Here is a 24,286-nt window from a genome sequence, read left to right on the forward strand (position 1 = left end):
GACGTCACGGCTGAACAGCTCTATTCTGTCTATGGTGTTGCAGTCTGATTTGATTACGCTATTTCTAATAACGATTACTTTCTTTAAAATATCATAAAAGCAGCTGTAAAATTATTACATAAATGGCTGTCTCATATGACAAAGGAATATCACCCGACTGTGTAGAATGAGAACCAAATCAAGCTGTTCCAAAATTCAACGCTTAAATCCCAAATATTAATGCGCCTGAAGGCTCGACCAATCACATTTGCTCGTGTTTTTACGTCTCCTTGTATCAGCCAATGGGATTTCACTGTATTAGATCTACTTTACATGAGCCAGTAACATCCGTAATCCTATCATCAACTGAAAGAGAGGTATGTAATAATGTGCATTACTATTAAAAACTTTCAGAGCTGTGACGTGTGCAAGTAGTTTGTGTTGACAAAAACGCTTTGTAGTCATGCATTATCGCTGGCTATAGATATCAGAGTGGCTGGTGACGCTTTAATACAACAGAGGAAGCGGAATGCATTTGTTTGACAAATGTAAATCATGTCTAGTGAAGGTGTCTGTGCTTGAACTCTCTCTCTCTCTGTGTGTAACATGCATGCATTGTTAAACACATTGTGTTGAAATCAGAATGCCACAGACGAATAAGGCTCAAACTCTCAGTGTAGGTGAGGAGTCCGGTCCAGAGAGCAGAGAGCCTCCGCCACTGCGAACCGATCCGCGGGTCTTTCCTCCTGCAGACGGGACTGATCATAATGACCCGCAGATCATTAAATCACCAAGTGACCCGAAAAAATACAGGTAATCTAACACATTTTCTGCTCAATATAATAATGCTAAAATTAATAATAGTTCATAAAATGTTAATTATATTTTAATATACAATTTTACATATATACATGTTGTTTTAATGAATTATTATTAATAATAATAAGTATAGTAATTGTATAAATTATTACTCATATAAATAAGAACACGTATTATAATCATATTTTTATATAATTTACCAATATAATAAACATATTTTATTATTTACAACAATAATCATAATATACTATTTAGTAATGTAAAATGCAGATAATCAAACACATTTACTGCTTAATAATAATGCTAAAAGTAATAATAGTTTATAAAATGTTATTCATATTTTAATATAAAATGTTACATTTATAATAACATGTTGTTTTAGTGTATTATTAATAATAATCATAAGTATAGTAACTGAATAAATTATTAATTTTATAAATGATAACACTTATTATAATGATACATTTTCATATAATTTACTAATATAATAAAAATATTTAATATTAACAACAATTATCATAATATATACTATTTAATAGTATGATAATTTCAGTGGGACTATCAAAATGACCTGCAAATAATTAGATCACCAAGCGACCCGGAAAAAAATACAGATAATCAAACAAATTTACTGCTTAATAATAATGCTAAAAGTAATAATATTTTAGTAAATTTTAGTTATGTAATAATAGTAATCATAAATATAGCAATTATATAGCTAATTATAATTGTTCTATATTTTCATATGTAATTTATTAATATAATGAAAATGTATTGTATTATTGTTTTATTATTATTACTAACAACAACATTAAAAATAATAATAAAATAAATAATATAATAATTTTAGTGGGATCAAATGACCCGCAAATAATTAAATCACCAAATGACCTGAAAAAATACAGGTAATCTAAGACATTTTTGCTCAATAATAATGTTGGACTAATAAGTTTATAACATTTTATTTATATTTTAATATACAATTTTACTTATATAATAAAAGTTATGTTTTATTCTATTATAATAATTAATATAAATAGTAATAATAATAAGTAAAACAATTATATAGCTAATTATAGTAATTATCATTGTTATATATTTTAATATACTTTACTAATATAATGAAAATATATTGTATTATTGTATTATTATTATTACTATTATTATTAACAACAACAACAACAATAATAATAATGAATCATACAATATTTCAGTGGGATCAAAATGACCCGCAAATAATTAAATCACCAAACGACCTGAAAAAATACAGATAATCTAAGACATTTTTGCTCAATAATAATGTTAAACTAATAATAATTTATAACATTTAATTTTAATTTAATGTATAATTTTTCTAATATAATAATAACATTTATTTTGTTGTATTATTATTAATATAATAATCATCATCATCATATTTCCAAGTGAATGGTGACTACGCCTGTTAAATTATAAAAAGTACAAAAAACTACCAAATAAAAGAAATTACTTTTGTGCTATATTTCAAGTCTTCTGAAACCATATGTTTTCTGTCTCGTTTTTCACTCAAAATTGCTCTGAAATCTCGTTCACATTTTTACATGTTCAAAGCTCGCACTTTCATGATACATGCAAGAACCATGTTTTCACGTTTTGGTGAACTATACCTTTTAAACGTTAAGTTACCTAAGTTAACTTTATATTCTGACAAGCAGTCATTAAACATTTCTTCAGGTACATTGAGCTGAGTAATGGATTCAAAGCACTGCTCATATCAGAGAGTAATGGAGAGGTGGGTGATGAAGAGGAGGAAGACTCCAGTGATGAGGGTGAAGATGAAAGTCAGCATGATAAAGACAGGAAGACCATGAAAAAATCATGTGAAGAGGAGAGGAAGAAAAGCTGCTCGGAAAAACAGGTCTGCAAAGTCCTTCTGGACTATTTTTATTGTCAGTCTTATAAAAGTATACTGTATATTGATGAATAAAATATATCTTATATTTTTTTTCGTAGTCTGCTGCTGCTCTGTGTATCAGCGTAGGAAGCTTCAGTGATCCTGAGGATCTGCCTGGTCTCGCCCATTTTCTTGAACACAGTAAGTTAATTGACAGCAACCGGTCATTACAAAGTTTGTAAATAACACATTTTATCTTTCTAAACACATTTACCTCTCTATCCCAATGGTCTTCATGGGCAGTGAAAAGTACCCAGCTGAAAATGGCTTTGATGCTTTTCTGAAACAACATGGAGGAAGTGACAATGCGTCCACAGACTGCGAGCGGACCATCTTCCAGTTTGTTGTTCAGAGAAAATACTTCAGAGAAGCACTGGATATGTGAGGCACTTTGCATGTTTTTGGAATATTCAGTTCAGTTGATCAGTCAAGGAATTGATAATTAAGTTGATTAATTGACAGATAAATACATACTAAGCTTCAATGTCAGATATATGCTTGCATCATTTGTCCACAGGTGGGCGCAGTTTTTCATCGGCCCCCTAATGAATCCCGATGCTGTTGATAGGGAGGTGGAGGCCGTGGACAGCGGTCAGTAAACATATGTTGTTCATGCAGCCATTGTGTTTGTGTTGATACTAGTTAAAATGAATCATCACCTTTTAAAATCAAACACAGCTTTGACAAAACTCTCTTTAACTTCTTATGAGCAGAGTTCCAGCTAGCTAAGCCATCAGACTATCATCGTAAAGAGATGCTGTTTGGAAGTCTTGCTAAGACCAGTCATCCAATGAGCAAGTTCTCTTGCGGTCAGTCCTCAATACTCACATCTACATGTTCTAAATTACCAAACAAGTGAATGATTCTAAGGAGCCATTCACACCAAACATGCATTTGTATAGCAAACATTGTTTTTATATGTAAACATGCTCTAGATGTGTTTGACCGCTGTGCTGCATCTTGCTGTGTTTTCATCATCTCGCTCAGTAGTGCTGTGTGTGTCTCTCTCTTTCCCTCCGGCGGTCTGGACACCCTTTTTATCCCTCTCCAGCTCTCACTGTAACACAGAGCAGCTGTTAGAGATAATTTCCCACAGGTGTCAGTCCTTACCGTCCTTCCTCTCCTGGCCTTGCTCTTTTCAGACGTCGCTCGGCCACGGCCACATCATCACATACCCCCATCGCCTGACTCAGGCTGGGGACCATCCGGCCTGTTATACTACCCCCCCCCCCCCATTTCTAGAGAGGAAATCTGCCAGAGCCATCTGCACCCCCAGCCTGTGGACCACCTCGAACTTAAAAGGCTGGAGAGCTAGATACCAACGGGTGATCCGCGCCTTGGTATCCTTCATGCGATGGAGCCACTGGAGCTGGCCGTGGTCCGAACAGAGGGTGAAAGAACGCCCCAACAGTTAGTACCGGAGTGTGAGGAACACCCACTTGATGGCCAAACACTCTTGTATCGTGCTGTACCTAGTCTCCTTCAGTGAGAGTTTGCAACTAATGTACAGCACGGGGCACTCCTCCCCCTCCACCATCTGGGACAGTACCACTCCCAACCCCCTGTCCAATGCATCCGTCTGCAATATAAAAGGGAGAGAGAAGTCAGGAGAGTCCAATAACGTCCCACCGTAAAGTGCAGCTTTCACCTGCGTGAACGCCTGCTGACACGGCTCCGTCCACTGGACTGGATCTGGTGCCCCCTTTTAGTCAGATCAGTCAGTGGGATGGTGACGGTCAAATAATTAGGCACAAACTTGCGATAATAGCCAGCCAGCCCCAGGAACTGTCTCACCTCCTTTTTGGTCTTTGATCTCAGGCAGGCTGCAATTGCTGCGGTTTTATTAATTTGAGGCCGCACCTGCACTTGAACCAAGTGGAAGCTCAGATACCATACTTCCACCCGCCCAATTGCACATTTCTTTGAGTTTGCTGTGAGTCCCACTCATCTCAACAACCTCAGGACAGCCCTCAGATGCTGCAGGTGCCGCTTCCAATCATTACTGTAAATAATAATATCATCCAGATAAGCAACGGCGTAAGCAGCATGCAGTCTGTGGATTTGGTCCATGAGCTGCTGAAATGTAGCCAGGGCCCCGAACGAACCAAACGGAAGCATCATGAATTGGGGTAATCCGAAGTTAAGGGGATCTGCTAATATCCCTTCGTTAAATCCAGTGTCAAATAAAAGTGAGCCATGCCTAACTGATCAAGCAGTTCATCAATCCGAGGCATTGGGTTTGCATCAAATTTAGACACTGTATTTTATTTTCTATAATCCACACAGAATCGGACCGAGCCATCACTCTTCAGAACCAGCTCCACCGGGCTGGCCCAGTCACTGTGGAATTCTTCTATTACCCCCATATCTAGCATGGTCTTTAATTCTTCCCAAACCACTTCTTTTTTGTGCTCGGGTAATCGGTATGGGCGATCGGTATGGGTCATTTCGATATGGTGCTCGTACGACCGGGAAGAGACGAGAACACGTCAGAGAATTCCCCTTGCAACCTAGCAACCTCCGTGACTTGTGACGGTGAGAGGTGGTCTCCACAAGTGACCAGGGTGACTCGATCGGTGGCTTTTAAGTTCACCTCCGTTCCGGAAAGATTTCCTCTCCGGAAAGACCATTGCCAAAGTCACGGGGACAGCCTCTCTCCACGGTTTTAGAAGATTGAGGTGGTAAATCTGACGTGCTCCGCCTCTATCCATTCGTTTAACCACATAATCGATTTCCCCAACTCACCATGTGACCTCAAAGGGTTCTTGCCATTTAACGAGTAATTTAGAGCTCGATGTGGGGAGCAATACAAGAACTTTATCTCCCAGTGCAAATTCACGTAGCCAAGTTCCCCTATTAAACAGCCAGCTTTGACGTTCTTGAGCCTGGAGCAAATTCTCCTGTGGTAATTGCCCCAGTGTGTGGAGTTTTGCTCTCAGGTCAAGAAAGTATTGAATTTTGTTTTTGCTGTTTGAAGGTCCCTCCTCCCAATTTTCCCGTAGGACGTAGACCACACGGCGTGCTTGACCTCTCATACTGCAAATAATAGGGGCTCGAGCCACTTGTCCCAATTTCGAGCATCTTCATGCACAAACTTATGAATCATATTCTTAAGTGTCTGATTAAATTGTTCGACCAAGCCGTCCGTTTGGGGGTGGTAAACGCTGGTCCAAATTGATTAAATCCCCAATAATTCGTACAGTTTGTGTAGTGTATGTGACATAAACGTAGTGGCCTGATCATTAAGGATTTCTTTTGAAATCCACACTTGGGAGATTATTCTAAAGAGTGTCTCCGCAACACTTTGTGCTGAGATGTTGCACAGAGGCACTGCTTCCGGATATCTTGTTGCGTAGTCCACAAGAACCAATACAAAGCGTTGCCCATGTGCCGTCCACTCTAATGGCCTGATGAGGTCCATGGCAATTCTTTCGAAGGGGACCTCGATCAATGGAAAGGGCCGCAATGGCGCTTTTGGGTTGGCCACGGGATTCACCAGCTGACATTCACGGCATGTCGCACACCACCTGCGAACATCTCCGTGAATGCCCGGCCAATAGAAACAGGCCATCAGACGGTTTTGTGTTTTTTCCTGCCCTTAGTGACCCGCCATCAGATTATGATGAGCCATCTGAAATAGCATTTCCCAACGGCTCTTTGGTATTAACAGTTGGGTTGTATCCTCTTTTGTCTGAGTGTCCTGCATCACTCGATACAACCGATCGTTAATAATAAAAAAATACAGTTATGAGAGTGCAATGTCTGGCTGGAGGCGCTGACATCAATCACTTTCACTTGGTCAAAGGCGTGCCTAAGGGTCTCGTCTCACGTCTGCTCCAGAGGGAAATCCCCTGCAGGGAATCCTCTAAGGGCAGGGGAAGCCTCTAAGGGCAGGGGAAGCCACGGCGAGGACTCCATGATGGCATAACTTCCTCCAAATTCCTGGGTTTTGGTACCACTGTGACAAGGTCACTGACTTTCTTCTCAAGGAGGAAGCGAGGGCTGGGTAAATGTTCAACACAAGTCTTTATTTCACACACTTTCCAGTGTAACACAAACGGGATTGCTTTTCAGCTTAACAAATGCACACACATAAGAAATCGGCTGCGTGCATCTCTCTCTCTCCCTCCGGCAGTTTGGACACTCTTTTTATCCCTCTTTAGCTCTCACTGTAACACAGAACAGCTGTTAGAGATAATTTTCCACAGGTGTCAATTCTTACCGTTCTTCCTCTCCTGGCCTCGCTCTCCACAGACGTCAATCGGCGACGCCCACATCACCACAAAAAAGCAATTGAAAAAACAGCGCAGATGAATACAAATTACAACTTAAACTTTAAGTACTTGAACTTTTAGAGGCCGTTCTCACCAAATGCATCCTTGCGCAACAAAAGCTAGAACAGAATACAAGTGTCTCAAGACACACTTTTAAAAGTTGATGTTCTTTTTAACCCTGACACTGCATCTATAAAACCTGGCGGTCCTGCATGAGATGCTAAAAGACAGCATGACGCGGCGCAACAGACAAAGACATCAGTCTAGCACATGTTTACACAGAAACGCAATTGAAAAACAGCACAGACAGATGCAAAAACACGTTCGCACCTAGAAAAAAAAAGCTAGACGCAGCACCGCAAATGCAGGTGTCTTGAGATGCATTTTTATCAGTTGATGTTCGGTTTAAATAACTGCGTTCTTGCACTAAACAATGCAGGTGTCAACAAATGCTGGTGTTTCAATAAGTTATTTTCTTAACTTGTCAAACATGGCGCTCCTGCTTGAGGCATTGAAAAAACAGCGAGACGCAGTGCAGTGGTCAAAGACGTCCGTCTTGGGCATGTTTAGGAAATCAGTTGAAACACTGCGTGGGCAGACTCAAAAACATGTTCAGTGTAAACGCTGCCTCAAAAGAACACGTCGCGAGACACCTGCGTTCTGTTTCATTCGTTGCATTATGTGTAGCTTTTTTAGCGCAAGAATGCAATCGGTCTGAACAGCCCCTTAAAATACCTGTGTTCTTGCACTAAAAATGCAGGTGTCGACAAACACAGATGTTTTGAGATGCGTTTTTTTTACAGTTGAAGTTCTTTTTAACTTGACACAGCATCTAAGAAACGTGATGCTCCTGCCAGGAGGTGTTGAAAAAACAGCAAGACATAGCACAATGATCAAAGATGTCCGTCTAGCTCATGTTTAGGAAAACAGTTGAAAACTCTGTGGTGCAGACTCTTTAAAAAAAACTTGCACTTTTTAAAACATGTCTCGAGACACCTGTGTTCTGTTTCATTTGTTGTTCTGCATCTAGCTTTTCCAGTTCAATAATGTGCATCAGTCTGAGCAGGCCCTTAAAATACTTGAGTGTCTTTTGATTTTTTCATCAGGAAATGCTCAAACACTGAAGTATGAGCCCAAAGAAAAAAACATTAACACTTATGAGCGTTTGAGAGAGTTCTGGAGGAGATATTACTCTGCTCATTACATGACCCTCACTGTGCAGTCCAAAGGTACTGAGAATAAATAATGTATCAGTAAATAAAATAATATTCTGTCCTCATATTTAGCTCATATATGAGTCTAATTGTGGACATTGTCTCTGTCCTTCCTTCCAAATAGAGAAACTTGACACCCTGGAAGAATGGGTGAGAGAGATCTTCATTAAGATTCAAAACAAGTAAATAAACAGTCAACTTTTGCCACTCACATCATCTAGTGTAATCCACTGACTTTTTTAATGTAATTCTTTACTGTTACTTTCACAGTGGCCAGCCACGTGTAGACTTTTCTGATCTTCAGGATCCTTTTGATACACCAGCTTTCAATAAACTTTACCGAGGTACAGCTTGAATTCCTATGGTACATATCAGTATTTATCTGTGATATTTAGCTATGACCCCTTTAAAAGTCCATATTGTAGTGTTTGTAAATTTGGATGGAGATTTGGATGGTAGCTACATTTTACTTTTACAGTCGTTCCTGTGAAAAAGCTTCATGCTCTGAGCATCAGCTGGGCTCTTCCACCTCAGGGCAAACATTACAGGTCAGTTAAGGTCTTGCTAACATTTAGCCACCATTTTAAAGTATCTTAACTTGCTACGGACAAATTATAATGCAAGCATTTGTTAAGGTTAATTTAAAAATGGTTTTACAATTGATGTTTGTATGTTGTGTTATTTAGAGTAAAGCCCCTGCACTACATTTCCTGGCAGATTGCTCATGAAGGTGCTGGCAGTATATTGTCTTTACTCAGAAAGAAGTGAGTCATGATTTTCTATTTGGACTTACATGTTCAACTGCACCCTAATGAATCCATTTAAACTGAATGAGATTTTAATGACGTCCGTGTGAATGTGTAGGTGCTGGGCTCTGGCTTTGTTTGGAGGGAACAGTGAGACAGGCTTCGATCAGAACTCCACCTACTCCATCTTCAGTGTTTCTATCACAATGACTGACAAGGGCTTCCAGAACTTCTTCCAGGTCAGAAAAAAAATGGCTTTTTGTTGGACTCAATCCCAGTGGCACCAAAAACGGCCATTTTTTGCCACTTATTTAGATTGTGATAAAGTGTCTAGTTATGCTTCATTTAGAAAATGCTTCACCCTTGGGCATAAAGGCAGTAGCAAGAGTCATTTTATTAATTACTGTAATTAATAACAAGTTGTTTTATCATGTAGATCGTTCATATAGTCTTCCAGTATTTGAAGATGCTTAAGTCTGTCGGTCCTCAGAAGAGGTGGGTATGGCACTTCTCACTGAAACATCCCTGTTTTTGATCATTTTCTTGATTTCTGTTGGTTTTACCCCTCCAAAAACTCAACTGTGTTCTGGTTATGCTTTTTACTCAGAATCTATGAGGAAATCCAGAAGATTGAAACCAATGAGTTTCAATATCAGGAACAGGTACGATTAACAGGAACAGTTTTACTCTCAATTAGTTCTACTATTCACATTTCTTCACAAGACTTGCATTTATATTTCTTTTTAAACAGACAAGCCCAATTGAGTTTGTGGAGAACATCTGTGAGAACATGCAGCTTTACCCCAAAGAGGACTTCCTGTGTGGAGACCAGCTTATGTTTGAGTACAACCCAGAGGTATGTGACTTATTTATTGCATCTCAAAACACCTGCGTTCATGACGCTGCATCCAGAATTATTAAGTGCAAGGACGCTATGAGTATAAATTTGTTTTTGCATCAATCTGTGCTGTTTTTCAAATGCGTTTCTGTGTCAACATGCGCTAGAAAAACGTCTTTAGGGGGGTTGGGTAGCTCAGCGAGTAAAGACACTGACTACCACCCCTGGAGTCGCGAGTTCGAATCCAGGGAGTGCTGAGTGACTCCAGCCAGGTCTCCTAAGCAACCAGATTGGCCCAGTTGCTAGGGAGGGTAGAGTCACATGGGGTAACCTCCTCGTGGTCGCTATAATGTGTGGTTCTCGCTCTCAGTGGGGGCACGTGTTGAGTTGTGCGTGGATGCCGCGGAGAATAGCGCGAAGCCTCCACACGCTCTCGGTCTCCGCGGTAACGCACTCAACAAGCCATGTGATAAGATGCGCGGATTGATGGTCTCAGATACGGAGGCAACTGAGATTCGTCCTCCGCCACCCGGATTGAGGTGAGTCACTACGCCCCCATGAGGACTTAGAGCGCATTGGGAATTGGGCATTCCAAATTGGGGAGAAAAGGGGAGAAAATCTAGTGTATTTAAGAGTCCTCTGTGACTTGTTCATAGTTAAAAGTCCCGCATCAGGAACAAATCATAATTTGTATTTATTTTTTTGTATTTTTTTGTGGTTATTATTGGGATTTTGGTGGCACAATAAACTTGATCTGAAATTTTATTTATTTATGTCTGGGCCACCCTATCACAGTAAGGGCATTTTTAACACATTCAATATATTGTTTTTAAAAACTATCAGTCAGTTTCTGCTTTTTTACAGCACCTTAGTTATTGGTATCGGCAAAACCATGGCGATTTTAGTTAGTTTAGGATCTCATTCTCTTGTGAGATTTTAACCTAAGACTGAAGAAAGTACTTTTCTGTAACAAGGCGCCTAATTTTTCTTCTGATATCAATGTTGTTGAAGGTCATCAAAGCTGCTTTGATGCACTTGACCCCAGAGACGGCCAATGTGTTACTGCTGTCACCCAAACATGAGGGTCACTGTCCCTTAAAGGAGAAGTGGTTTGGAACACAATATAGTGTTGAAGGTAATGTGTTACATGGAAAAGGACATTATGACAGTGAACTCACAGTAGGTGAAATTAGGACAGTGTTTTTAGAAACTTATTTTGTGCTGAGGTTTTGGGTTCTTCGCTGTAGGATTTGTCAGATCTTATCCTTGGCCAGTACTTTATTTTGAGCTTATTCAAGGGAAACATCTACAAAGAAAAATATTGGTTTCTCATGGACTTTTCTACCTACACAGATATTCCCCAAGAATGGCGGGATCTTTGGGCTGGAGATTTCCCACTGAATCCTGATCTTCACCTCCCAGCAGAGAACAAATTTATAGGTTAGTTGTTGTGTTTTCACAAACCATTAATACTGCATTCACTGACTGTACACCCCTTTCTTTAGTGCATGTGGCAGCTTTCACTTTGTCTTTAGAAATGCACATTAATTCGGATTGTACCCTCTCACAGCCACGGATTTCCCCCTTAAAATATCAGACTGCCCTGACAAGGACTTCCCAGTCAAAATAATTGACAATGAGAGAGGACGTCTGTGGTACAGAAAGGATAACAAGTTCAAAACACCCAAAGGTATCTTAATAACAAAGAAATAATATAGAAAACAGATTTAATGTTAAAAAGTATAATATTAATAATTGTTGTTTCTTTGTATTTTTCTGCAGTTTATGCACACTTCCAGCTGCTCACTCCAATCATACAGGAATCTCCTAAAAAGTGAGTTGTTACCCACAAATGTAAATTATAATTTGAAATCTACAAATTTATATAAAGTGTACTTTTCACTTTCCACTGTGCTGTCTACAGTGGCCAAGGGGTGCACAACAAATTTAGCTGAAAAGTTGAAAACACAAAGGAAATAAGCCACAACACAACAAGATTTAGCAACAACATTACAGAAATAAGCCACAACACAACAGAAATAAGCCACAACACAACATAAATTAGCCACAACACAACAAAATTAGCAAAGCAAACACAAGTTCAAAACGCAAAGGAAATAAGCCACAACACAACAAGATTTAGCAACAACACTACAGAAATAAACAACAAAACAAATGAAATGAGCCACAACAACAAAATTAACCCACAACACAACAAAATAAGCAAAGCAAACACAAGTTAAAAACGCAAAGGACATAAGCCACAACACAATGGAAATAAGCCACAACGCAATGAAAATAAGCAATGATGACAAACTTAAGCAACATCATGAGAAATAAGCTACAACACAACAGAAATAAATCACAACACAACGGAAATAAGTCACAACAATAAAATTAATCCACATCACATCAAAATTAGCAAAGGAAACAAAAGCTGAAAACGCAAAGGAAATAAGCCACAACACAATGAAAATAAGCCACGATGACAAAATTAAACACTACAACACAACAAAATTAAGCAACAACAGAAATGAGCCACAACAACAAAATTAAGCCACAAAACCACAATTTTAGCACAAAAAAATCAACCACAATTTAAAACCACAATAAGGAAACAAACCACAACACAATGAAAATAAGCCACAACACAAGTATAAGCCACAACGAAAATAAGCCAAAACACAAGTATAAGCCACAACGAAAATAAGCCACAACGAAAATAAGCCACAACACAAATATAAGCCACAACGAAAATAAGCCACAACACAAGTATAAACCACAATGAAAATAAGCCACAATGAAAATAAGCCACAACACAAGTATAAACCACAATGAAAATAAGCCACAATGAAAATAACCCACAACACAAGTATAAGCCACAACACAATGAAAATAAGCCACAACACAAATATAAGCCACAATGAAAATAAGCCACAGCACAATAAAAATAAGCCACAACACAAGTATAAGCCACAACGAAATAAGCCACAACACAATGAAAATAAGCCACAACACAAGTATAAGCCACAACGAAAATAAGCTACAACACAATGAAAATAAGCCACAACACAACGAAAATAAGCCACGCCACAACACAATGCAAATAAGCCACAATGAAAATAAGCTACAATGAAAATAAGCCACAACACAATGAAAATAAGCCACAACACAAGTATAAGCCACAACAAAAATAAGCTACAACACAATGAAAATAAGCCACAACGAACATAAGCCACAACACAAATATAAGCCACAATGAAAATAAGCCACAACACAATGAAAATAAGCCACAACACAAGTATAAGCCACAACGAAATAAGCCACAACACAACGAAAATAAGCCACAATGAAAATAAGCCACAACACAATGAAAATAAGCCAGAACACAAGTATAAGCCACAACGAAATAAGCCACAACACAACGAAAATAAGCCACAACACAAGTATAAACCACAACACAATGAAAATAAGCCACAACACAAGTATAAGCCACAACGAAAATAAGCTACAACACAATGAAAATAAGCCACAACACAACGAAAATAAGCCACAACACAATGCAAATAAGCCACAACGAAAATAAGCTACAATGAAAATAAGCCACAACACAATGAAAATAAGCCACAACACAAGTATAAGCCACAATGAAAATAAGCCACAACACAACGAAAATAAGCTACAACACAATAAAATAAGCCACAACGAATATAAGCCACAACACAAATATAAGCCACAACACAATGAAAATAAGCCACAATGAAAATAAGCCACAACACAATGAAAATAAGCCACAACACAAATATAAGCCACAATGAAAATAAGCCACAACACAAGTATAAGCCACAACGAAAATAAGCCACAACACAACGAAAATAAGCCACAACACAACGAAAATAAGCCACAACACAATGAAAATAAGCCACAACACAACAAAAATAAGCCACAACACAATGAAAATAAGCCACAACGAAAATAAGCCACAATGAAAATAAGCCACAAAACAATGAAAATAAGCCACAACGAAAATAAGCCACAACACAATGAAAATAAGCCACAACACAAATATAAGCCACAATGAAAATAAGCCACAACACAAGTATAAGCCACAACGAAAATAAGCCACAACACAACAAAAATAAGCTACAACACAATGAAAATAAGCCACAACACAATGAAAATAAGCCACAACGAAAATAAGCCACAATGAAAATAAGCCACAAAACAATGAAAATAAGCCACCACACAAGTATAAACCACAATGAAAATAAGCCACAACACAAATATAAGCCACAACACAAGTATAAGCCACAATGAAAATAAGCCACAACACAATGAAAATAAGCCACAACGAAAATAAGCCACAACACAACGAAAATAAGCCACAACACAACGAAAATAAGCCACAACACAACGAAAATAAGCCACAACACAATGAAAATAAGCCACAACACAAATATAAGCCACAACACAATGAAAATAAGCCACAACGAAAATAAGCCACAACACAATGAAAATAAGCCACAACACAAGTATAAGCCACAACGAAAATAAGCTACAACACAATGAAAATAAGCCACAACGAACATAAGCCACAACACAAATATAAGCCACAACACAATGAAAATAAGCCACAACACAAGTATAAGCCACAACGAAAATAAGCCACAACACAATGAAAATAAGCCACAACACAAGTATAAGCCACAACGAAAATAAGCCACAACACAACGAAAATAAGCCACAACACAACGAAAATAAGCCACAACACAACAAAAATAAGCTACAACACAATGAAAATAAGCCACAACACAACAAAAATAAGCCACAACACAACAAAAATAAGCCACAACACAATGAAAATAAGCCACAACACAATGAAAATAAGCCACAAAACAATGAAAATAAGCCACAACACAAGTATAAACCACAATGAAAATAAGCCACAACACAAATATAAGCCACAACACAAGTATAAGCCACAATGAAAATAAGCCACAACACAATGAAAATAAGCCACAACGAAAATAAGCCACAACACAACGAAAATAAGCCACAACACAACGAAAATAAGCCACAACACAATGAAAATAAGCCACAACACAACAAAAATAAGCCACAACGAAAAAAAGCCACAATGAAAATAAGCCACAAAACAATGAAAATAAGCCACAACACAAGTATAAACCACAATGAAAATAAGCCACAACACAAATATAAGCCACAACACAAGTATAAGCCACAATGAAAATAAGCCACAACACAATGAAAATAAGCCACAATGAAAATAAGCTACAGCACAACGAAAATTAGCCACAACACAACGAAAATTAGCCACAACACAACAAAAATAAGCCACAACGAAAATAAGCCACAATGAAAATAAGCCACAAAACAATGAAAATAAGCCACAACACAAGTATAAACCACAATGAAAATAAGCCACAACACAAGTATAAGCCACAATGAAAATAAGCCACAACACAATGAAAATAAGCTACAGCACAATGAAAATAAGCCACAACACAACGAAAATAAGCCACAACACAACAAAAATAAGCTACAACACAATGAAAATAAGCCACAACACAACAAAAATAAGCCACAACGAAAATAAGCCACAATGAAAATAAGCCACAACACAAGTATAAACCACAATGAAAATAAGCCACAACACAAATATAAGCCACAACACAAGTATAAGCCACAATGAAAATAAGCCACAACACAATGAAAATAAGCCACAACACAACGAAAATAAGCCACAACACAATGAAAATAAGCCACAATGAAAATAAGCCACAACACAAGTATAAGCCACAATAAAAATAAGCCACAACACAATGAAAATAAGCCACAACACAAGTATAAGCCACAACACAATGAAAATAAGCCACAACACAATGAAAATAAGCCACAACGAACATAAGCCACAACACAAATATAAGCCACAACACAATGAAAATAAGCCACAACACAAGTATAAGCCACAACGAAAATAAGCCACAACACAATGAAAATAAGCCACAACACAATGAAAATAAGCCACAACACAAGTATAAGCCACAATGAAAATAAGCCACAACGAAAATAAGCCACAACACAATGAAAATAAGCCACAACACAATGAAAATAAGCCACAACACAAGTATAAGCCACAATGAAAATAAGCCACAACACAATGAAAATAAGCCACAACACAAGTATAAGCCACAACACAATGAAAATAAGCCACAACACAATGAAAATAAGCCACAACACAAGTATAAGCCACAACACAATGAAAATAAGCCACAACACAAGTATAAGCCACAACGTAAATAAGCCACAACAAAAGTATAAGCCACAATGAAAATAAGCCACAACACAATGAAAATAAGCCACAACGACAAAGTTAAACCACAACACAACAGAAATAAGCTATAACACTACAGAAATAAATGACAACACAACAGAAATAAACCACAACAAAACAAAATTAGTAAAGCAAACACAAGTTCAAAACGCAAAGGACATAAACCACAACACAACAAAATGAAGCCACAAAACAACGGAAATAAGGGCTGGGGTTGTTGCTCGTGTTGGTGCTCATGCTGGGGATGTTGTAAACCGAGTTGTCAAGGCTGTGTTTGGGACACTTTTATTTGGATGGGCACTGAAATTAGCAAACTTCGGTTAGCTACAGTTCAAGTATGACACTGAGCCAGCTTTAAATTACTTACGGAAAATGTAAAATGTATTTTTTTTTTTTTTATAAATTAATCAATACATTTGCACCCCTACTTCTTGTGTCACTGCCCCTGGGCCACCGTAGCCATATCTCATAAAAAAAGGAAAATAATAGACCTACCACATTTTACTACATTTAACCTGTATTTTCTATTCTTCTTCATGACTGTGACCCTTACCAGTCTGGTCCTGTTTGATCTCTTTGTGAACATTCTGGCTCACAATCTAGCAGAGCCGGCATATGATGCAAATGTGGCTCAGCTGGAGTATACACTTATTCCTGGAGACCACAGCCTGTTCATTAGACTCAAAGGCTTCAACCAGAAACTGCCAGTGAGTTGCACAAAATCCATACCAAATTATCAATTCACCAAAGTATATTTACATAAAATACAGTTTTGGATTGTAACCTTTGACCTATTTTGAAAATGTCCTTACAAAATTCATACATTCGTAAATGTCTTTTTGACAGGGAACGTTTGGCACTCTAGAAATGACATCTTCTAGATGAAAATGTACACAATGAGTTTCTTTTGAGCAAATTGCTATTAAAACACTTATTTATTGTATTTCTTTGATCTTTTAGTTGCTGTTAAACCTGATTGTAGACTACCTGGCTGACTTTACCGTCACTCCAGATGTGCTTAGCATGTTTGCTGAGCAGCTAAAGAAGACCTACTTCAACATACTCATAAAACCTGATCGACTTGGAAAGTGGGTAACCACAGATTTCAAACCACCTGCAATTTCCATTAACAAGTTTTGACCTCATATCTGAAGCTTTAATCTGATTTCCTGTGTTTCAGAGATGTTCGACTGCAGATCCTGAAACCCCATCGCTGGTCTGTGATGCAAAAGTATCAGGCCATCATGACAGACCTCAGTGTGGCTGATCTCATGGACTTCGTGAATCACTTCAAGGCTGAGTTATTTGTGGAAGGTCTCATACAAGGGAACATTACAAGTGCTGTAAGTATTATTGACAACTTATTTACTCATGAACAATTATTGGCACTAAAGATGCTAATCGCTGTACAATATCTATACACACAGGAAGCCAAGGAATTTCTGCAATATTTTATAGAGTAAGTATAGATATTTTTCTTTTTCTGTTCCTTTTTTCACCATACTTACAGTATTTATAAAATGAACAAATTTGTATGGTTTTATTTTGTATTAAAGGGATAGTTCACCAAAAAATTTAAATTCTGTCATAATTTACTCTCCAAGGTGTCATTCCAAAACCTTATTGCTTTCTTTCTTAGGTGGAACACAAAAGGAAATGTTTAAAATGAATGTCTTTGCAATACTGTACAATGGCAATTAATTGTGACTTACATTAAAGCTTAAAAATGGACCCTAAAATATAAAAAAACATAGTATACTATGCGACTTGTGTGTCATATTCCAAGTCTTCTGAAGGCATACAATCATCCTGAAATTTAAGTAATTTACTGTAGGGTTAGGAACTGAGAATTGGTTCTTATTCACATTCCATTTTTTTTAAATATCACATTTAAAATAATTTACGGTTCTGTTAATTGTTCTTTAACATGCATTCTTCTACCGAAATGGACTTAACACTGTGCTGAAATACTCAGTGTTTACTACACTACCATTCAGCAGCACTGCTACACCGCCGTTGAATCAGCAGCAAAACTTTCAGTGCGACCAGTGTAGTCCAATTCCTGAATAAATGACTCAAATGAGCCGGTTCATTTAAATCTACAGTGAGACCAGTGTAGTCCAATTCCCGAATAAATGACTCAAATGAGCCAGTTCATTTAACTCTACAGCGCAATACATACAGTGCAACAAGTGTAGTCCAATTCCTGAATGAATGACTCTTATGAGTCGGTTCATTTGAATCTACAGCTTGAAACATACAGCACAACCAGTGTAGTCCAATTCCTGAATGAATGACTCTTGTGAGTCAGTTCATGGTTCATTTAACTCTACAGCGCGATACATACAGCGCAACTAGTGTAGTGCGATTCCTGAATGAATGACTCTTATGAGCCGGTTAATTTAACTCTACAACGCGATATTGCATCTGTGTATATATATATATATATATATATATATATATATATATATATATATATATATATATATATATATATATACAGAGCAACCGGTATAGTCTGATTCTTGAATTAATGACTCTAAGTCGGTTCATTTGAATCTACAGCGTGAAACATACAGCACAACCAGTGTAGTCCAATTCCTGAATAAATGACTCCTATGAGTCGGTTAATTTGAATCTACAGCGTGAAACATACAGCACAACCAGTGTAGTCCAATTCCTAAATGAATGACTCATATGAGTTGGTTCATTTAAATCTACAGCGCGAAACATACAGCGTACTCAGTGTAGTGCGATTCTTGAATGAATGGATCTTATGAGCCAGTTCATTTAACTCTACAGCGCGATACATACAGCGCAACGAGTGTAGTCCAATTCCTGAATGAATGACTCTTATGAGTCGGTTCATTTGAATCTACAGCTTGAAACATACAGCACAACCAGTGTAGTCCAATTCCTGAATGAATGACTCTTGTGAGTCAGTTCATGGTTCATTTAACTCTACAGCGCGATACATACAGCGCATTCAGTGTAGTCCGATTCCTAAATGAATGACTCTTATGAGCCGGTTCTTCTTTAATTTACAGCGCAAAAACATACAGCGCAACTAGTGTAGTGCGATTCCTGAATGAATGACTCTTGTGAGTCAGTTCATGGTTCATTTAACTCTACAGCGCGATACATACAGCGCATTCAGTGTAGTCCGATTCCTAAATGAATGACTCTTATTAGCCGGTTCTTCTTTAATTTACAGCGCAAAAACATACAGAGCAACTGGTGTAGTCCAATTCCTAAATGAATGACTCTTATTAGTTGGTTCATTTGAATCTACAGCGTGAAACATACAGCGCGACCAGTGTAGTCCGATTCCCGAATGAGTGGCTCTCATGAATGGGTTCTTTTGAATCTACTGCAGAACTAGTGTAGTCTGAATCTCAAATGAAGGACTCTTATGAGCCAGTTCATTTGAATCTACAGAGCAAAACATACAGCGTGATCAGTGTAGTCCGATTTCTGAATGAATGACTCTTATGAGCTGGTTCTTTTGAATCTACAGTAGGACACATACATTGTGACTAGTGTAGTCCGATTCCTGAATGAAGGACTCTTATGAGCCGGTTCTTTTAAATCTACACCGCAAAACATACAGTGCTACCTACTAAACGAATGACTCTTATCAGCTGGTTTTTTTTTAGTGAATCAAAAGTGGACTGAACCGCAAGTCATTAATTCCGCCATGTCCAACTTGAAATAACCCAGATAATAATAATAATAATAATCAGATAATAATTCAGAGTAATTACTGGATAGTTGTTAACATGACAATGTGTAATTAAAGATTTGTTGAAATTAGAGGGATTTTTTATAAAAGAATGAATTAATGAAATAAATATCTTAAATTAAAGTGTGTAAAAACCATTGGCAAGAATCTGTTCTGTTAAAATCTGAAATGATCTCATCATATGGTAACAGACTGCTAAGGGCAGTAAATCCAATTAAAAGTATTAAAGGATAGTTTAAAAAAATCGTTAAGAACCCGGAATCATTACAAGAAATCGGAACCGGAATCGTAAAATTCCTTATGATTCCCATCCCCATGTTACAGTGAAAGTTGTGCGTTTGTTAAACGTCCCCACGCGTCCATGCGAGAACTTGCGTTGTTTTTAGTGCTAAACAGTGCAAGTTCCCGCGCAGAAAACACAAGCCACTCTGAACAAGCTTCTCTCATAGCGCTCATGAATGTGCAACATTACGATTTTCAATGAAAAATGGCTTAAATTTCAGGTTGTTTTTCATCAAAACCTATCGTAGGCCTTCAGAAGACTTGGAATATAACACAAGTCACATGGACTACTTTTATGATACATTTAGGTCCTTTTTTAAGCTTTAAAATAAGGCACTTTCCACTGCCATTGTACTGAAAATATCTCCTTTTGTGTTCTGCATTAGAAAGAAAGTCATACAGGTGTGAAACGACATGAGGGTGAGTAAATAATGACAGAATTGCAATTTTTGGATGAACTATCCCTTTAATAACCACATATGACACATTATGACATTGATATTTGCAATATATAACAAATCTTCAGTGATGAACTGAATCCTACAGTAATCATATGCATTTCCTGGCATCTTACAGGAAGCTGCAATATAAACCTCCTCCAGTTGAACCTCCTGTAATGTTTCGAGTGGTGGAGTTACCACAGAAGCCCCACTTATGTAAAGTCCAGTCCCTCAATAAAGAGGACGCTAACTCAGAGGTCATCGTATACTATCAGGTAATATTTACTGGGGTAATATTTTTGCCTGTTTATTACACCAACATAGTGAGATCAGGACATGTCACAAGCTGTTTCTTTTATTCTTGTTGTAGTTTAAAGCTCAAATATAAACGTTGAATGTTGAAAGGGTCTTGATGTTTTCCAGACGGGGCTGAAGAACTTGCGAGAACACACACTTATGGAGCTGCTTGTGGTAAGTTCTACTGTACCTTCATTGAAGCTGAATTGATCAGTCATCTTTAGAAGTGCATGTTCTCATTAATTATGTCTGTCAGATGCACATGGAAGAGCCCTGCTTTGATTTCCTGAGAACAAAGGAAACTCTCGGGTCAGTCATAGTTTATTCATCTGTCCTTCAGACTGAATGTCCTTGTCTAAATATTTAAAATACGAGATCTTAATTTACACTCTTCCTTCAGGTATCAGGTGTACCCTACCTGCCGAAACACCTCCGGTGTCCTTGGCTTCTCCGTTACTGTTGAGACTCAGGCAACCAGGTTCAGGTAAGTTTCATATTCTTCATGTGGATTTTTTTCCACTTTGTTGATCTATTGTTTATGGAGTGATCCGAACGTTTTACGCAATTTATCTTCTTAGGTCTGACTTTGTAGAAGGTAAAATCGAACAATTTCTAGTCCGCTTTGGGGAGATGTTGACCAACCTTTCAGACAAGGCTTTTCAAACTCAAGTGACTGCTCTGATCAAGCAAAAAGAATGTGAGGACACTCAACTTGGAGATGAAATGGACAGGAACTGGACTGAAGTCGTCACTCAGGAATATGTCTTTGAGAGAATCTATAAAGAAGTGAGAAATTGGTCCATATATATATATTTTGATCATAGTTATGATTTACAGAGTTCCCAGGGTCATGAAAACCTGTCACCATGTTCCTCTAACCAACAGATTGAAGTACTGAAAACTTTCACCAAAGACGAACTGGTATCTTTTTTCATGGAGCACAGAAATGAAAGCAGTAGGAAACTAAGTATACATGTATGTTATTTATTTTTACAATTTTAAGCCATAAGTTTGTAACCTAAACAACTGCAAGACCCTTTGAAATTGCTGGTCGTGTGAGCTTTTATTATTTGTATACGCCCCTGAGTGCAAGTTGAGTTATTAATATTTTTGGTCCGTTTTACCGGGAGAGAAAATGTTTTAACATTTAAATATCTGCTAAAAGTCGATTTTGCCAACTATACTAGCATATAGATTTACATTTTACATTTTATGCATTTGGCAGATGCTTTTATCCAAAGCGACTTACAGTGCCCTTATTACAGGGACAATCCCCCTGGAGCAACCTGGAGTTAAGTGCCTTGCTCAAGGACACAATGGTGGTGGTTGTGGGGATTGAACCAACAACCTTTTGCCTACCAGTTCAGTGCTTTAGTCCACTACGCCACCACCACTCCACTCTATAGATGACCTTAAAGGAATAGTTCACCCTCATGCCATCCCAGATGTATATGACTTTCTTTCTTTTGCAGAACACAAATTAAGATTTTTAGAAGAATATCTCTGTAGGTCCATACAATGCAAGTGAATGGTGACCAGAACTTTGACAAAGCATATAAAGGCAGCATAAAAGTACTTCATATGACTCCAATGGTTTAATCCATGTCTTCTGAAGTAATCCAATCAGTTTTGAGTGAGAACAGACCAAATGTAACTCAATTTCCACTTTAAATCTTGACATCAGCAGTTTCCTTGGCGATCCTTATTTCAAGCTTGATTAAACTTCCTAGCACCATCTAGCACTCTGCCCATGCGTCAAGCTCTAGTAGGTGTAATCAAGCTTGAAATCATGATCGTGGCAAGATGTACACTGAAAAATTGTTACATTTTGGTCTGTTCTCACCCAAAATCAATAAGATCGCTTTTGAAGACATGGATTTAACCACTGGAGTAATATTGAGTACTTTTATGCTGCCTTTATATGCTTTTTGGAGCTTCAAAGTTCTGGCCACCATTCACTTACATTGTATGGACCTACAGAGCTGAAATATTCTTTTAAAAAAATTAATTTGAGTTCAGCAGAAGAAAGAAAGTCATACATATCTGGGATGGTTTGAGGGTGAGTAATTAATGAGAGAATTTTCATTTTTGGTTGAACTATGCTTTTAAGGCCAGCTGACATTGACTAAAAGTCACAACAACTAACATTTTTTATTTAATTGGGTCTATTTATTACAAGGTCTTTTTAGTTCATTACTAATTACAAAAGTATTTTATTAAATCACTCAATGATCTGGGCAGGTTGTCGGATTTGGAGTGGAGGAGAAAGAAACTCATGGACATGATCAGACTTCGAGATCCTCATCAGCCGCAGAGACTCAGGATGGAGGAATGAAGAATTCCTCATATGGGAACGTGTCCGAGGTGACCTTTCTCCCTGCCTCACCCATCCTCGCCAAAGCCACCATGATAACAGACATCCGGGCGTTCACGTCTTCCCTCACCCTACACCCCTACCACAAAATCCTCCAATAAGACTGAAGTGCACTCAGAGTGACCTGCTCCCAAGAGCCCTGGCTACCTCAATCCAACAATATTGGGAAAACTGTTTTGGGTGGTTATTTGTCTCAGTCGTAAATGTTAATAAAAGACAAGATGGTTTTACTTTTAATCTGTGAACTCTTTCACTTGAGGAATATTAGACGAAAATCTATATGTATGGGATTATCATCAGGGATCGATGTGTATAAAATAAAATATATAGACTGAATGTTGTAGATTTTATTGAAGATGAGGTTAGTGGTTGTTAGAGTTAGGGGTGAGTAGGGGATGTGCTATGGAATTTATTATTATTATTTATCTAATGTTAAAATGGTGTTTTAACTTGAAATCTCTTCTCAAATGGAAATGTAGACTCAATGCTACTGAAGAAATCCCAGCTGGTTGGCTGGTTTGAGCTGGTTGTTGGTAGACCAGCTGGTCTTCAACCCAAAACCCCTCTAAAAGGAGACAACTGACCAGCCTGGGAGACCAGCCAAGACCAGCAAACCATCTTAGGCTGGTTTTAGCGTTATTTTATTCTTTTCAACAGGGAAAGTCTTGCCCCAGCTTTTGTTGATATGGCATCTAGTAGGCCTATGTTTTATTCAACTGTCTAATCATCAGATGTTAATGTTAATAAATAAAACTTTGTAATTAGACCACAGTGTATCTTTTCTAACTTTTTATAATGAACTTTGCCCACATTAAACACTTAGTATCCTTTTCTATGCCTTCAAAACACTAGTTTGTTTGGCTGCCATGGCATTTCACACCAAATTATTTATTAATAAGACGACTTATAAATATGTCTAGTCTATTTCAGTAACATAGTAAAAATGTTAGCGAGAGAACAAAAACTATGATATCAATGTAGCCTGTTATTGTC

General features: G+C 37.7%; 1 protein-coding gene across 2 annotated transcripts; it reads left to right on the top strand.

Annotated features, from left to right (window-relative positions):
- Positions 1 to 306: 306 nt before the first annotated feature.
- Positions 307 to 24,052, top strand: nrd1b (nardilysin b (N-arginine dibasic convertase)). 2 transcript variants are annotated; one of them, XM_051693195.1, is made up of 31 exons: positions 307 to 356; positions 622 to 792; positions 2,512 to 2,695; positions 2,791 to 2,871; positions 2,958 to 3,112; positions 3,249 to 3,322; positions 3,445 to 3,540; positions 8,112 to 8,234; positions 8,344 to 8,401; positions 8,490 to 8,563; positions 8,698 to 8,767; positions 8,906 to 8,983; positions 9,084 to 9,204; positions 9,402 to 9,460; positions 9,573 to 9,627; positions 9,717 to 9,821; positions 10,815 to 10,938; positions 11,157 to 11,243; positions 11,374 to 11,493; positions 11,586 to 11,637; positions 16,715 to 16,865; positions 17,119 to 17,246; positions 17,339 to 17,501; positions 17,586 to 17,617; positions 20,759 to 20,897; positions 21,046 to 21,093; positions 21,176 to 21,228; positions 21,320 to 21,403; positions 21,498 to 21,705; positions 21,805 to 21,894; positions 23,161 to 24,052. In XM_051693195.1, exons 2-31 carry the CDS (start codon positions 623 to 625, stop codon positions 23,392 to 23,394), a joined length of 3,216 nt encoding a protein of 1,071 aa, XP_051549155.1. In that variant the 5' UTR covers positions 307 to 356; position 622; the 3' UTR covers positions 23,395 to 24,052. The 2 variants fall into 2 exon arrangements, with proteins under 2 accessions (XP_051549155.1, XP_051549156.1); XM_051693196.1 differs by lacking the exon at positions 307 to 356 and having other exon boundaries at positions 492 to 792.
- The last annotated feature ends 234 nt before the right edge of the window (positions 24,053 to 24,286 follow it).

The sequence above is a fragment of the Myxocyprinus asiaticus genome, chromosome 49 (assembly GCF_019703515.2).
Source record: "Myxocyprinus asiaticus isolate MX2 ecotype Aquarium Trade chromosome 49, UBuf_Myxa_2, whole genome shotgun sequence".
NCBI classification, from domain to species: Eukaryota; Metazoa; Chordata; class Actinopteri; order Cypriniformes; family Catostomidae; genus Myxocyprinus; species Myxocyprinus asiaticus.